This window comes from Labeo rohita, chromosome 18, assembly GCF_022985175.1.
Source record: "Labeo rohita strain BAU-BD-2019 chromosome 18, IGBB_LRoh.1.0, whole genome shotgun sequence".
Taxonomy (NCBI): domain Eukaryota; kingdom Metazoa; phylum Chordata; class Actinopteri; order Cypriniformes; family Cyprinidae; genus Labeo; species Labeo rohita.
The window spans coordinates 13,340,974-13,357,888 of NC_066886.1; the positions used below are offsets into that span (position 1 = coordinate 13,340,974).

The 16,915-nt window shown below is 35.7% G+C and overlaps 2 protein-coding genes across 2 annotated transcripts; both read right to left on the reverse strand.

Moving 5' to 3' along the window:
• Positions 1-10: 10 nt before the first annotated feature.
• Positions 11-10,281, reverse strand: anpeplb (alanyl (membrane) aminopeptidase-like b). Its single transcript, XM_051135486.1, is given in 21 exon segments — positions 11-626; positions 719-800; positions 1,142-1,282; positions 1,368-1,535; positions 1,630-1,734; positions 1,809-1,897; positions 1,982-2,041; positions 2,043-2,130; positions 2,205-2,260; positions 4,053-4,189; positions 4,293-4,375; positions 4,552-4,685; positions 4,765-4,830; positions 5,129-5,197; positions 5,309-5,452; positions 5,569-5,676; positions 6,849-7,003; positions 7,867-7,987; positions 8,092-8,231; positions 8,420-8,559; positions 9,236-10,281. Coding segments are annotated over 21 exon segments (2,847 nt in total). The 5' UTR covers positions 9,847-10,281; the 3' UTR covers positions 11-476.
• Positions 10,282-12,307: 2,026 nt separating this feature from the next.
• Positions 12,308-15,705, reverse strand: si:dkey-12e7.1 (uncharacterized protein LOC557553 homolog). The gene is made up of 2 exons (XM_051135795.1): positions 15,004-15,705; positions 12,308-13,965 (listed from the first exon to the last, which is right to left on the reverse strand). The coding sequence occupies exon 2, from the start codon at positions 13,886-13,888 to the stop codon at positions 12,764-12,766; it is 1,125 nt and encodes a 374-aa protein (XP_050991752.1). The 5' UTR covers positions 13,889-13,965; positions 15,004-15,705; the 3' UTR covers positions 12,308-12,763.
• Positions 15,706-16,915: the final 1,210 nt, after the last annotated feature.

Consider the following 16,915-nt stretch of genomic DNA (forward strand, 5'->3'; position numbering starts at 1 on the left):
TATAAAATGTAAAATTTTAAAATACTACCTTTTGTAATTTTTTATTTTAATTACATTAAACTACACAAATACAAATAATGACAAACAGTGCTTTTTTAAATGTGCTTAGGTGTGATTTCATCACTGTAAACAATACTGAGTCATCTTAACTAAATCATTGAAAAGGCAATAAATTAAGCTGTGCTAAACATTTATGCTTGGCCTTTTCTCAAGTATACAATATAGATTTGGCATTAACTACTCCACATAGCACAGGGAATGTGTTATGCAGCCATTTCAAAATTGCACATTCTTTGTTCTTTTTTTCTAAAGCTCAAATAATTCTCCAGTGAAAGTCATCTTTTGTTCAAACCCATCTCAGAACCACAGGAGGGGGTTGCTTTCATTGTGGAACGCCTTTACATCTGTTTTTGATTGTATTGGCTCCACTGCGTACGTATGCTGTGATTGTGCAGGCCTACAAAAACTAAAAGATCCTACATTTCGCCAATGAACCAATCCTTAACAAGCTGCTTGTTTTCTTTCACCCACTCAATATTGGCCTCTGTCCTTTCAATGACCTGCTCCAAAGCTTGAGCTGCGATGTCCTGATCGTTCTCATCCTGCTCCTTCTGAAGCTGCCTCAGCTGTGTAGAAACAATTTGGATTGTTTATGTAAGATCAATGGTGGAAACCCAAGTACAGATTTAAAGAATAACTAAATTTTGGACTACAGCACCTCTGCGAGTTCAACGTCCGTGGAGAACCTTTTTGTCACAGCATCCAATAGGCTGCCTAAGGATATAACTCCCACTCCATACCTGCTCAAACAAGATGATGGTTAGTCACGTGTCCACATATTTATGGCTTCCAGATAACTACATCATAAAACCTTTGATACAATTAGGGCTATCAGCTGAAGACACCCTTTGGACCACGAACTGCTCTCGATCTTTGATGCTTTTATGTAACTTAGGTGTTATAGCTTCCTGATTGCGGTAGCTATTCCCGTCTACAAGATTTACATTTCATAATTCGTGATGGGTTTCAGGTCAACGACAGTTAAACATCCTCATGTTTGCTGAATAAATAAACTCAACAGTGATTTGCCTTTCCAGTTTTCATTACTTTAATTAAAAGAAATCCTAAAAGCATTACTTACTCTTGGGTGATGTAGGACCATTGGCCACGTACAAGATCCCAGGCGAGAGGTTGGCCAGCGACGTTTTTGGCAATGTAGTTTATGGTAGAAACCATATCCGTCTTTCTAATCTTTGAAGGGTCAAGAGTGTACTGAAGATATCTGTGGTATCACAAACGTCACCAGTGAGTATGAAGTAAACAAAATGGGCTTTAAGATGGTGTACAGCACACATCTCTGCTCTGACCTGTTTAGCAGCCAGATTTCTTTGGTACATGATAATGCGTATCTTAGTTTGTCTTTCTCAGCAGGTGCTGTGGCTCTTTGGTATTCATTCCAAGCAAATTCCCAATCATCTTCATCACCGGCAGCTATTGCACTGCAGTAGATCTCTTTCCTCAAATTCGGATGAATTCTAAATGTAAAAAAATAGATTCAAGTCAATATGTTTCATATATATGCATCTGTAATTGACAAAAATTTAATTGAATCTTAAAGGCGCAACTTACTTATTTGTGCCGTTCCTGTAATCTCTGAATAGACCGCTAGCCATTGTTATGCAACTAGAAAGGCCATGGCTGCAGGCTACTGAAATCGCATTCACTTGGTTATACCTGATGGGGAAAAAAAACATAATTGCTAGATGTCCAACAATATATATATAAAGCAAGACAAAAATGATGCTTACTGGTCAGTGTGTTTTTCAGGAATGGTTCCATTTTTCGTGTACTCCTCAAAGTGCTTATACAGTGGTGTGATTTGCTTGCGTAGGTATTTCTAGACAGATTTGTACAGTTAATACTGAGTATCATAGTTTTCAATGTTATGCACATATTCAAGAAAATGTTTCCTTATGCTCACCGTTATTGGACCGTAGACTTCAGAGCGATCGAACATGAGGATGAGATGGTCCAGGTTTTTTTAGTGCTGACTCCCATGGAATATACTCAGTCTCATTTATCAGGTACTTGGTTAGACTTAGTGCAATAGTAACGTTGAGGCGACTAGCCCTATAGAAAAATAACTTGTTAATACATAAGTTAATTAGCTAATTCTTCAAAATTGGTCAATTGATAAAATGTACCTTGCAAGATTAAAAGCGTCATCAATTAGTTGCCCTCGGTTGATGAGTGGAATGACCTAAAAAATAGATTAATAACAGTTTAACAACTGAATTCAAGTCACTTTCGTTCGCATCAGTTGAGTAAATTTACTGATATTTTCAGTAAATGACCAAACTTACATCAAGCGAACACACATCCACCACATCATCTTGCAACGGTTAACTACAGTGGTCAACATTTGAAGTGGATCAAAAAAAAGTTCATCAAAGTTGTCCTAAGACAAGTACAGGTATTCTTTTTGGTTTTATGACAAATTTAATGAAATGTCTTGATCCACTTCAAATGTTGACTACTATAGACATCATTCACCATAATAACCAATGAATATTCGAAGATGCCACAATCCTGCACAGCTGATGGTTGCAAAAGCTGCCGGGATTTACATTTACGAAAAAACTGGACATCCTTTCACAGGAAAGAATATGTTGGTTTGTGTTTTAATATGTATTAACTCAATATTGCATGTTTTTAAACTAAAGTACCTTTTAAATGCCTTGTTAGCTAATGGCTTCCAATTGTTGTATTGTGTTAGTTTAGCAAAAGCATCTTCTGAACTCTACTGAATATTTAGACATTCATATTTGCATATAGCTAGCTGCAGTGCTCATGCACTGATAACTTGCTCTTGAGTGTTCACGGACATTTCAATATGGCGGACGACTAACAAATAGCAGCGCATAAAAACAGCCGCTATGGACAGGCAGTTAAGACAGCTTATTGTAGTCCTCAGGCCAAATATTTTATGGTCATAGCCTTCCACAGATTATATAAACACACTTAGACCACTTAATGATTGCTATTATGATGTGTAGAGAACTTCAACCAGCATAACAAAAGGGTTTTTGAACCAAATCACCTACTCTGCCTTTAATACTGCGATATAGCTACTCCTGAGTTCTTTTTAATTTATTCAGCCACTACAGTTTTTGTTCTACCGAAACAGTGCATGTCAAGTATATTCAACCGAAAAGCGCATTGGCCAAGCACGCGTCTGCATACACTCGCTCCCTTTATTTAAAATTTGATTTAAAAGGATACTAATAACCAGAGTTGGGGGTAACGCACTACAAGTAACGCAAGTTACGTAATATTACTACTTTTTCCAAGTAACTAGTAAAGTAACGCATTTCTTTTTAATTGACGAAAATATCTGAGTTACTTATTTTTATTAAGTAACGCCAGTTACTTTACCCCATTTATTGCTTAAAAGCTCTCCTTTCCCTATGTTGAGAGAAATCAGGAGTAAAATGTTAGTTCTAGAATAAATGTGAACATGCATTAATACATCTCATTCACAAAAAACAGATTCACTATTCTTCAAAATGAATAAAAACATTGAAATTCAACTCAGAATATGACGCAAACCTGCAATAATTAAATATGTTAAATAATACAAATATCCTTTATGCATTTAATACCATTTTATTAACCGATGTCTTTGCTGCCGACCTTCGATGATGCAATTCAACCATACTAATAAGCAAAAATTACTTTAGATAAACTAACATTTGTTTTCCTTTTTTTCTTTTTTTCTTCACTTTTCTCAAAGCCTGAAGGTTTTGGTGTGAAAAGGCTTTTGCATTTGCCAAAAATAGAACTTTTAACATTAAAAACAAACAAGCCCAGAAGTCCTGCCCAGATTTAAAAAGTAACCCAAAAGTAAAGTAACACATCACTTTCCATAAAAAGTAACTAAGTAATGTAATTAGTTACATTTTTAGGGAGTAACTCAATATTGTAATGCATTACTTTTAAAAGTAACTTTCCCCAACACTGCTAATAACAAATATTTCATTAAAGACACTTACTTCATGGTTTCTCTCAAGTTGCATATGAAGTTTATTCCAGTTTTCTTCATCGTAGTTGACGCGGAAAAAGCCAGCGCAGTCGACGTTTGCGAGAAGCCACTCATCTTTCTTTTCAATTTGAAAATGCGGCCTTCGAACTGTGTGAACAGCAACAAAGCGAATGCAGATTTATTCCTGTTGCTTTGGCAGGTGTTATTTGTATATTTTGAAATGATGCTTTAATGTTTATCTGTTTCTTACCTGGACCATTTACTTTCAGTAGATCTTGTTTTACCACAAAATCACTAGATACAAAGTATCTGATGTCAACTTGCCATGCAATACTGTTAAGAAAGAAATTAACAGTGTTTTAGTGAATAAAAATTAGTTTGGGTAAGGAAACTACTTATAATGCTACAACAGAATGGCTTTTTTGTTTGATTGTAGGTTAAATTCAGTGCTACGTATTATAAATTATTTAATAACTATTGTAAAAAGCTATTTGATTCTTAAAACTCACCCATGGCCCCATGATTGCTTTAGTAAAAACTGTTCTTGAGTCAGCTCCCCTGTCTGGGTAATAATGGTGACTACTGGATACCCCACTTCCTTAATCCATGTGCTCATGAAGGCTTCCACATCTTTTGATGTCTCCTGATAATTGTGGGAAATATTTGTCATTATTTTCTCATATCATTTCAACTTGAAAATAGAATATTGGTCGTTAATTTACCTGTTTCAAGCATTCCCAAAGATCTTTGTACACAACATTCTGGAACTGGAACTTGGAAAGATATGTCTGAAATATATACAATTAGCAGTTAGGGAGTCCTTAAATAAATACACAAAAATATTATAATACATAAAAACAATAAATAATAAATATCTCATTTAAGTTTTTTATACTGTGCTTCAGAATACAATTAATTTACGAATTATGCTTAAAAACCGGCCCTTCTACTCCTGTTAGGATAACTTCAAATAGGACTAAGCAGTGACATGAAATGTAGGAAATTATAGGTTGTTTTCTAATTTTTGATCCACACTGTATATTTATGTATACACACAAACACACATTTCTCCCCATTGCAGTTTACCTTGATTCCTTTCATAAACGCTTCCTCATCGCCAATGAATGTGGCCAGCATTCTCAACACAGCAGCACCCTAAAAAATGCACAGAGCTTGAAGGTTTCTTATAATCATAAAGGATCATTTTGTAAATTCAATTATCGTCCAATATTATATTGTAACATTTAGAAATGTATTTATGCCAACCTTTTTGTGGGCGACGTCGTCAAAAAGTGCTACGATCTCAGAGGAAGTTTGAATATAATTTTCCTGCATGCTGAGAGGATGGGAAGAGTTTAAGGAATCCACTTGAAAGGCGGTCTGGATTTCTCGGAGAACAATTAGATCTCTCTGAAAACACAAATAAATCATATCATCAGAGGAGGATACAAAGGATAATTTAATTAAGTTATGACCATAGTAGCTGTCGTCAACAACTGAAAAAGAAAGAATTAACAAAAACATACTAAGTTCCAGCCAACAGCTTCCATCCCAAAGTAAGACATGTATGTCGCAAATCCTTCATTCAGCCATAGATCATTCCACCAGCGCATGGTAACAAGGTTTCCAAACCACTGAAATCAAGCACAGATATGAAATGTTAAAATGAGTTAAAGATTTAAGATTTACAGGTACACAAGTTCTAATGGATGATCTAAAAATGTTTGTTCTGTAGATTTAGAGCAAAGAAAATCCATTGCAGAATGCAAAAAAATAAAATACAATGAACCATATCATGCTACAAACTTGACACTTGAGGGATTTTTGATTGACAGGTGATTTGACCAATAATAATGCAGAATCTGCCATTTCGTCTGACAAACAAAGCAGACAGGAGACACATTAAAGAGCCACAAAACACTATTTACTGTTTGAGTTTCTTACAAAATGACAAAATTTGAAAGCAGAGCTTTGTTTCAAAGCAAAAGCAACCTGCTCTGTCTTGTCTGTCAATGCGTTTTTGAAAAGGCCAATAGGCTGATCAAAATAAAAATAAAAAAATGCTCCCTATCCAACTTTTTCCTGAGTAACCGTTGAGTGGCGCCATGAAGGATTCTAACTTCCATTTGGGTGCTTTCGTGTTCCGGTCTCCATAGAAATCCATGTTAAAATGGGGTTAAAAAGATTAACTTACTTGTTACTTTTTCAGTATAAGTAAATACAAAAATGCTCGCAGTGTGTTAATTTGACTAAACACCAGAGACCGGAAATGTAAAGCACTGCTCCAGTCAGACGATACTTTCGCGTTCATAAAAAAGGTGGATATATTTTCATACTATTATATTCTTTATACCGTCGGAAAATATTAAAATATTGTTAATTATTGGGGATCTTAGTGTAACTTTTTTTTTTTTTTTTTTTCTGTATGCTGAAATAAACCTGGCTGGTTTAAGCTGGAAGTAGCTGGTTTTAGCTGGTCTCCTGGCTAGGTTGGTCAAGCTAGTTTTAGCTGGTTGTTCCAGCTGGTCTCCCAGCCTGACCAGATAAAGAAGTGACCAAAACTCTCTAAAACCAGCCTGCTGACTTACGATGACCAGGCTGGATGACCAGCTAAAACCAGCCTTAACTGTTTTTTTTTTTCAGCAATTTGGTAACAGTGTTAATTTACTGTTTGAACAATGCCATGGTTACATGAATTGAATCAACGTTTCAATTACTGCACATGTGGGTCAACAATGACATTGACTGAAGTGTCAAGCTTTATGTAAACTTTAGTCAGTGATGAGTAATACATTATCATGTTTACCTGATGTGCCAATTCGTGCGCGATCAGGGTGGCCACCCGTTCTTGATCAAAAGTCGATGCCATATTTTTATCAATCAGCAGACCCGACTCCTGATAGGAAATTAAACCCCAGTTTTCCATTGCTCCAACACTGATGTCTGGCAAAGCAATCTGGTCTGTTAAAAAATAAAATAAAATCTGTATGTGATCTTGTGAACCCTGAGACTGTATGCTCTCATTTTAGTTTGTTCATTCTGTTCAATTTAGGACAGTTCACACACAAGTGAAAATTCTGTCATTTATTAACCTTCATCTTGTTCCAAACCGGAATTGTTTTTTTTTTCTTTTGTGACAACCCATTTAGCTTACAGTGAAAAACACTGAAACGTTCAAGCAACACAGGTTTAGAAAAATATGAGGATTAAAAAATTAATATTTTTTCATTTATTCATTTTTGGCTGAACTACAGTCAAAAGTTTTTGAACAGGAAGATTTTTAATGTTTTTTAAAGAAGTCTCTTCTGCTCACCAAGCCTACATTTATTTGATCCAAAATACAGCAAAAGCAGTAATGTTTTAAAATCTGTTATATTTTAAAATGTAATTTATTCCTTTGTCATTTATAACAAATAAATGCTGTTCTTCTAAACTTTCTATTCATCAAAGAAACCTGACAAAATTCTACTCATCTCTTTTCAACATAATAATAATAATAAATGTTTTTGAGCAGCAAATCAGAATATCAGAATGATTTCTGAAGGACCATGTGACATGAATAAATTACATTTTAAATTATATTCAAATAGAAAACATTAAATAGAAAACAATATTTTAAATAGTAAACATATTTCAGAATTGTACTGTTTTTGCTGTACTTTGGATCAAATAAATGCAGCCTTAGTGAACAGAAGAGACTTCTTTAAAAACATTACTGTTCAAAAACTTTTGACGAGTAGTTTACCTTTATCCACATGCATTAATGCATGCAATTAAAATAATCCACATTGAAATAGTGAGTGGGATTCTTTTCCATAACTCACCTATTTTTTCCAGTGAGTATTTCAATTCAAATAGTTTCTGATAGTGATTCAGAATCTTCTCTGTTATTTCAAGTGCGTAGTCAGCATGGCCAGCATTAATAGCCTCACTCCGACCATATATCTTTGGAAATACAAATTTTAGATTTGTGAAATGTTAAAAAATAAATAAATAAAAAATAAGCAGGCACTCAAGTGCCTCAAATTAAAAAAATGAAAGAAACATACATTTATACGTATAGCAGAAGATTTCGATACAAACGTAAAATCAGATACGGTCAAAGCCAATAGATAAGTTGACATGATGGGGGTCTTCGGAAATGTAGTCACAACCCATTCTTCTCCATCTATTTCTGTTGTATCTGGTGCTAATGTTAAAACAAAAATAGAGGTTATGTACTACACATAAATACTTTATTTGCAAATAAGCAACAGTCCTGCTTATAGAACCCACAACTGTTTGCTGCTTTGATTGACTTATTGTTATCTGTATTAGACACAGAATATCTATAAGAAATCGTCATGATTAAGTCTAATAATAACTAAGAGTCCTAACCTCCTTTTTGATTGGACAGGGCAGTAGTGTCAGGTCTGTGGATAACAGTAATCTCAAACTCAGCCTTCAGCGCTGGCTCGTCAAAGCACGGAAACACTTTCCTGGCGTCTGTGGGTTTCATCAGACTGGTGGCGAGGAATCTGTTTGTGGAGACATTTTTATGCAAAACAGTAAATAAAAATGAACAACAGTAATTCAGTTCTGGATTTATGTTATTTGTCATAAATACTGTGTGATATCCACATGTAAAAACAACAGCGAATGTACAGTGAGGATTTTATGGTTTTAGAGAAGAAATGAGCAACATAAATCTCAGGAGGAATCTGTTTTTGGAGACATTTTAATGCAAAACAGTAACTGTGATTCTATTAAAATGTTCTGGATTTGTTATTTGTCATTACAAATGTGTGATATCCACAACAGCAATTGTACACATGGGCAATAGTTTCTTTGGCAAGAGATAGCCATGGTGAATATGATAAAGAAAAAGTTTAAAAAATGAATTTTAAAAACTATTTGTGCGACCAAGTACATGCAAGTATATGAGGTATTTCATAGACTGATATTAATGTCAGTGTCAAGTTCCTGTAGGTTGAAAAGCAAAATTTGAATACCAAAAATATCAAATGAAAATATGAATGGAAAAGTATGTATATTACAATAATAAAATATACAGTAGTCAACATTTGAAGTTGTCCTAAAACAAAAACAATACCTGTTCTTGTCTTAGAACAACTTTGATTAACTTTTTTGATCCACTTCAAATGTTGACTACTGTATTTCTTCATAGATGTTTTATTAAAGCAATAGATTTACCTCTCTTGATCCACATCTTCATCCTCATCTCCTTTTACCTTCTCTGTGTATTGGCTCATATAAAACCCAGTCAAGTCATTTTGAAGTTCCCCTTCGAATTCGGTGAAAATATCATAATAGGTCTCATTTCCAGACATTACATCTTTGAGCTGGATCTCGAGGAAATTACTTTCATTCCGATGAATTCTATATCCACCCAGTGATAATTTCACATTTGAATCCGATTTTCTCACTTCCACAGTCGTCACGTTTAGATCAAGAACGTGAAGAAAGACAGTCTTGGAGTCTGTCATACACTTTATTCTTACAGTTGAGTTTCCCGTGAAAGCGAAGGATTGGTTTGTGTAGTTGTTAGTTATCGCTGGGTAAAAGTACGGTTGAAGGAAGACTTTGTAGCTCTCGGGAATCACATTGTCTGGAAGTCTAAGAGACGGTGGAAGTCCTGTTGGAAGTACCGGAGGTTTACTTGGAAGCGGTGGATTCACTGGAGGGTATTTATCTATTTGAATTTTGTACATCACAGCCATCAACACTAAACAACAAAGAGAAGAAACGGTGAGGACCCCAATGCCGATAGCCACGGCCTTGGAAATCCCAGTTCCTTTGCCCATTTCTGATCCTTCTGAGAAGCTTCCAAGAATGAACTGAGCTAGGAGAACTTGCTGTACGTTTTTAGACTCTAATCTTGACAATATATCTATTGCCAAAGGCGTCAAGCACCTATACCACGCCTAGAAGAGCGCACCTCGAGATTACACATTAACTACCATGGATGAGCCAGAAACACTAATATGATGGTATTTTAGATGATCTTTCTGTGCCCCATCGTACTTTGCCCCACATCTGGAATGAGTTATACTATCTATTACGCAGTTTAGGTGAGAAAAAAATGAGAAAAGAGATGCATCAGATGTTAAAGTACATTTTTCTTAATCCCCGGAACCAAGTGGAGTAATCCCATGCTGATCTTCTTGACTCCATCTTATGTTCTGCCAGAGACCTGCTGACCTCAGTGATGAGACATCCAGCTGTTTGGGACCTTGGAAAAAAAACCCAAAAAAAAAACACAACTCAGTGACTGGTTTCCTTTTCTACTGCTGTACTGAGTATGTCTTTGACTTAAGCTTGTAGTGTGTTTTCTTAAAGTTAGGGGGAGGGGACTCTCGTCCTTATTTTTTTAACCTGCTCCCACTTTCCTCTCATTTAAGTTTTTTCTAAATTTTTGTTTTTAAGAAATAGAAAACACTGAAGAAAACTTTCACCTTTTAAAAGGAAAGTTCATCCAAAAATGAAAGTTTTGTCATTAATTACTCACCTTCATGTCATTCCAAATCGATAAGATCTTCATTCATCTTCAGGACACAATTCAGACATTTTTGATGAAATCCTAGAGCTTTCTGACCCTGTTTAGACAGCAACGCAACTGACATGTTCAAGGCTGCTTACTGATGCTTCAGAAGAGAGAGGAAAAAAACAACAACGACAACGCATTAAGAAATGGGGGGTGAATACTTTTTGAATTTGAAGATCAGGGTAAATTTAACTTATTTTGTTTTCTAGGAAACATGCAAGTAGCTTATGAAGGGCAGTACTAAATTAAAAATATGAAGAATGTACACATCTTCATTCCGTTCAAAAGTTTTCACCCCCCGGCTCTTAATGCATTGTTTTTCTTTCTGAAGCATCAGGGAATGTTTGAACCTTCTGTAATAGCTGCATATGAGTCCCTCAGTTGTCCTCAGTGTAAAAAGATGGATCTAGAAATCATACAGTCATGGTTGGAAAGGGTTCAAATACACAAAAATGCTGAAAAACCAAAGAATCTGTGGGACCTAAAGGACTTTTCTGAAGAACAGTGACCAGCTGAACTGTTCAGGACAAACAAGGGACTCATGAACAACTATCACTAAACCACAAAAAAAAAAAAAAAAAAAAAACCGCTGTAGATCAGAATCACGTGTATGTAAACTTTTGAACACGTCATTTTTACAAATTCAGCTATCATTTTCTCTTGTGAACTATATGTAAACATCTTTTTGAGAAATATCTTATTCAGGTAAGTACTAAATAAAAATAACATGCATTTTGTATAATCCCTCTTATTTTGGTCAAATAATTAGCATTTTGCAGATTCTGCAAGATGTATGTAAACTATTGACTTCAACTGTATACAGTAGTCAACATTTGAAGTGGACCAAAAAATGTATCATAGTTGTCCTAAGGCAAGAACGGGTATTGTTTTGGTTTTAGGACAACTTTTGATGAAAAGTTTTGATCCACTTCAAATGTTGACTAGTATATACCGTTTCAAATTAAAATACAGCAAACATGTTATTTAGTAAAATCATAGCAATTTATTGTAGCTGTTTCAATTCCAGCCAGTACACAGAATTCATTTATCACTGCACCACTGTGTGAAAAGAAAGAAACACAACAGCTTGAAAAGGCTGCCATCCTGTGGACAAGCATGAGATATTGCATACAAATCATATTTTATCCACTGGGTTGCAAGTGCACAAAAAAAGAAAAGAAAAACTCCTGTGCAAATAAAATAAATTACTTGACTTGGTCTATTGGTTTTCGAGGCTAAAGGCAATATTTTCATTTAATAAAATCAAAGAAAAACTCCATGGGTCACAAACGTCAATAAAGGCACACTATGTCTTTAAGGTTTATATTATGTTTAAGCTTGGCATGAATGCTGAGCATCTGATCTCAGTCAATCTATGCTTATTCATTGGTCACCTCATAATGTCAAGAATGCCTTAGAAGTTCAAGTTTTCCTCTCATTACTAAACTCAATGACTGTGCTTTCGATGTAAGACATTTGCCTCAAAGGACACAATATTTTCACTCAACTGAAAATCCTTAAAATACCCAATCCTAGGCTTGATAAAAAATAAAATCCTTCTATTTAAATTCCAGCTCATGAAAGAAAGATTAAAATAAATTGGTGGAAGAGAAAAAGTTTGAATTGTCTCAATTATAGATTATCCGAAATGTCAAAGCTTTTGGTCACAGATAGCTGAAAACACAAATAAAATCTAGACGAAAAAAAAAAACACACACAGATAAAGGCAAAAGAACCCTCTATTTTTTGACGATTCCTACTGAAACACACAAGGACTGAAATGTTTTAAGGAATTAAAGTTCTTTTCAAAGCAATCCACACTCCATTACCAAAATCCGCTTTATCCTTAGACAATAGAACAATTTTTCTGAATTCACCTAAGCTCCTAAAAAATGCACACACCTCAGCCTGGAACATAAACCTTCATAGCACAACACTCTTTTTAAGCATAATTATCTAGTTAAGAATCTGGAAATATATTGCAATTTAATCCAGTTGTTTGATAGCAAAAGGTGGGCGATGTATAATTCAATTACAGCTTTAAATATTTTTAATTAGAGATCAGCAGAAGTGTGTTATCTGATTGTATTTTGGTCCTTCTAATTTTCCTACATGGTTTTCTTCAGGATGTGGCTGTGTCCCTTTACGTGTGGCCTGTAATTGTTGAAGTCTTGACTTCACCAGAGCCAACTGTCTAAATGCTGAAGACAGTAGCAAGACTGCTGGAGGATTGACGTCAGCTCTCGGTAACTCTGCTCTTTCCAGTTGGGAAGGAGTCTTTCATTGTTAAGAGCCTGAAGTTTGGGCGTTCCTTCACGTAAGACCTGATACAAGCAGGGCCACCGGCTCTGAATCCGTAGCCGAGTCCGGCGGTCCAGAGTAATGCCCCGAACTATCTTTTTGGCCCTCAGCTCTCGTAGCGCTGGGAGGTTGAGGCAGGAGAAGACCAGACCTCGACTGGGCGACACATCTAGGAACTCAAGCGAAAGGGATTCAAGGGTGTACGAGATGCCTAAATTCCGCAGTGGAACGAGAACATGGAGAGTGAGGGATTTCAGATTAGGCAGCGATTTGGTCAGCGTCTGTAAAGTGTTCGGACTGACTCCTTTGAATACCCAAAAGTACTTCAATTCCAAAATCCGGAGGTGTTGAAACTGAGTGATCAGTGAAACTGACGTCTCAGACCAGTCGAAGTGCAGGCGCATTTTGGTAATCCTGGGACAGCTGTGGACGAGTCTGGCCATAAGAATTTGAAAGTTATTAACCTGGTCCATTTTGGTAATATTGTCTTGATGAGAACTAGAACTGGTGTGGACGCGAAGGTCAAGAGGCTCCAGCAGCGTAAATGTCCAGTTCAAGTCTAAATGACTCAGATCCCGGCAATGCACGTTCTCCAGAAGATGCGACAGGAGCTCTCCCCATTTATTGCACTGGTCCCCTAGATCAAAACTGGCCTTCAGAGTGACTAAACTAGCCCCTCGGGATATAAGATGATGGGTGTAATGGTGAACCCAAGACTTCCAGCGCTCAAACTCTCGGTTGGAGACGAGCAGACCTTCCTGGCCCAGATGAAACACCCCACGGCGGGAATAGTCTGCAACTCTCCAGAGCTTTCCGGAGCGCACTAAGCAGCTCCAGCTCGCGCACACAAGCGCAGAGTTGCATTTGTCCACCTCACTGAGGAATGACAGCACATGGAGCTGACATTCCACTGGTAGGGAGTTGAAAGGGAAGTAATCTTCATCAGCTTTAACCCATCTTCTTGTATTAACGGGAACAAGGGCTCTCTTCCGTTGAGGCATGATTCTGTCAGTGCGTGATTAGATCTTCAAGATCATCCTTTTGTCTTGCTCTCTCACTGAGAGACGTTTGACTGCACCTTGGAGAAAACAAAAATGTCACTTATATCGTGCATCCCAACAGTAAACACTGTCTGCAAGTTGTTCATTATGTGATTAATGTCAGAAAGTTGCAATCTTATTGAATCAGATAACTCACGAACCACTGTAATTGATTCAATTTTATTTGTGCAGGACATATTTTGTTGTGTGGCCATACTGGCAATACTCAGATGTAAACAACAGCATGGACTGCATGGTTAACGTACTACTGAATATGTTGTTCTGCTACTTTACACTTTCTAAATCACAGAAAAAACATATGGCTGCTGCTAAATCATATAGAAAAATATAGTAAGCAGGAAAGGACACAACATTTTGACAAACTAAAGTTAATAGGTGGTAAAGATATGTTTGAGTAGTATTAATTAGGACATTAGCCTAATATTTCACCTACCTGACCGGAAATGATAAAAATAAATATGAATGTTGTCTAAATTTTTGCCCTGGAAATCCTGGTTCAGTTTGGCTAACCACAAACGCCTTTTGTTCCTCAGTTTTTTTGCACTCTTCTCTTTGATTTGTTATAATTGTTGGCAGTCTGTAGTACTCCAAATGTTTGTCCTGGTCTGACCAATTAGTACAGCCCAAAACATGACAATAATTGACCATTTTCAGCAGCAATAATTAGCAAAACATGCGAGTTTCGTTTGGCTAAGTGCCATTGTTTACGTTTAGCGCCACCTATATGGCCGATTAATGACACGTAGTGAAAACACTGTTAAACAAATGCAGTATTAAAACATTTTAATGTCCGAAGGTTCTTCATTCTAAAATTTATGTCTGAATAATTCATTTAACTTGGGCACCGTTGTAACTGATTCAATTCGATTCGTGAAAGAAAATGTTCACACCAAGTTTGTAAACCGAATTAAGCAATTTTTTTTACAACTAAATATCATTATAAGTTAAACTAGACAAAGCATCTTATGCATAAAACACATTAAGTAATAAATCTGCATTTTATATATTTCTAAGTTTAGTTAGTAAACAATATGGAAACACTTATGATAACTTACCTTTAACATACCAGCAGATTTCTTAGATGTCAAGTTGATATTATTCGCAAATATACTATACTACTTTGCTCAGAGAGGGTGGTGGAAGAAATAATGCGTGCAATATTAAAAAAAAATGCACAAACTTGCAGAGCCAGCTAGTAGCGCGTCGTTAGCTTGTCACCGCGGCCTGACATCTTGTAGCGATAGCTGGGAAATATCTTCAGTTCTAAAGTTCGCTCAGTTAAGCAATTTCACTCAAAGTATCGTGATGGCCCGACTGAGCTTTTACTTCAAAAAAGCGTTTTATTTAGAGCGAATTACTCAGCACTTTGGAGCAAACTAAGCGGCTAAGCTGTGCTGAGAATCCCTGTGAGAGGCTGTTGTTGTTCTCGGCAAATGACATCATCAATGTGCGTGCTACAGCCTTGGGTGTTTACGGCTGATTCGGGAACAGCTCTGTAGATGTTTCTGTCGATGAGTCAGATTGAAAGAGCTGATCCAAGGACAAGGCTCAACATGCTTTTCGATTTCTGCTGTCATTAGTTCCGCATCTATCGACAGGGGAGTCATTTTATCACATTTCCTCATCACCGCTTTTGTTCATAACAAATATTTCACGCTTGTCGATATTATTAATGACGAACATCATATCTAAAATGTAATTTACAGCGTGTATCTGGTAACGCATTGACACATCACACAGACTGGTGATGAGAAGTCCGAATCATTTCGGCGAATCGGTTCTTTTGAACAGTTCGATTCAGTGAAAGGGTTTAAATCGCCGTTTCAGCTGTTCTTTGACGTCATCCCGTTGTCCCGGCGTGCTATGAACGTTTCAGAGAAGCCGCATGTAGGCACATCCCTGTTCAATGCGTGTATCATTTCATGTTCAGTTTGGTACATCCACCACAATTCAACTCAAACAAAAACGTCGTTTAGAACCAAAATATGTTTTACATTTACTGTAAACAAAGTTCCTTTCAGTTTACTGTTTCCGGATATATTAAATTGATTTTTTTTCCTTATTTATTAAAGCCACTTCTGTTTTGTGAGTGTGTTGATAGAACTGCAATAGTTTTACAGTCAAATTATTAGTTGGCATTTCTGATTTTACACGTACTTTTCAGTTTGATTCGTGAAAGAAACTGTTTTGTGTATCCCAGTCATTTTTGTTCTGTGACTGATGTGCAACAAGACTTGGCTTCTCATGTCAAATACATATAACAAATTAAGTATTAAAATATATCTAGATCTTAAGTATCTTTCTAAATTCATATTTTTCTTCTTTTTAAACAAATATCTGACACTGGCTGACAATTTTTATTTAAAAGATCAATACTTTACCTGTAAATTAAAAATGTTGTTTTCTTAAAAACTGTTTATTACAAGCAAACTTTGCTCGACAATGAAAAACATAGAAATCCCTGATTTTAAACAACGGTTTACAGTAGTTTACAGTCTTACTGGCTCTGAAAAATAAACCCCTTTATAGGATTTTTTTTTTTTTATAAATATTTTCTGTGTAACCTGAATACTTTCACAAACTATTATTATTATCTAATAGGCCTATTATAAATTATTATTGTTATTATTATTAATAATAATATTATGTTGAAACAGCTAAGTAAATTTTTTTCAGGTTTCTTTGATGAATAGAAAGTAGAACAGCATTTATCTGAAAAAGAATTTTTTGTAACATTATATTGTCTTTATCTCTTTTGATCAATTTAAAGCATCTTTGCTAAATAAAAATAAAAAATATTATAATTTCTTTCCTCAAGAAGAAGAAGAAGAAAAATACTCCAAGCTTTAGAATGATATAGTGTATAATGTTACAAAAGCTTTTTATTTCTGCTGATATTTGGATCTAAAAAAAATCTACTCAACTGTTTTAAATATTGATAATAATAATAAAAATGTTTCTTAAACA

Excerpts from the sequence above, each read along its gene's own strand:
- si:dkey-12e7.1 (XM_051135795.1), bottom strand. The coding sequence starts at position 13,888 with ATGCCTCAACGGAAGAGAGCCCTTGTTCCCGTTAATACAAGAAGATGG.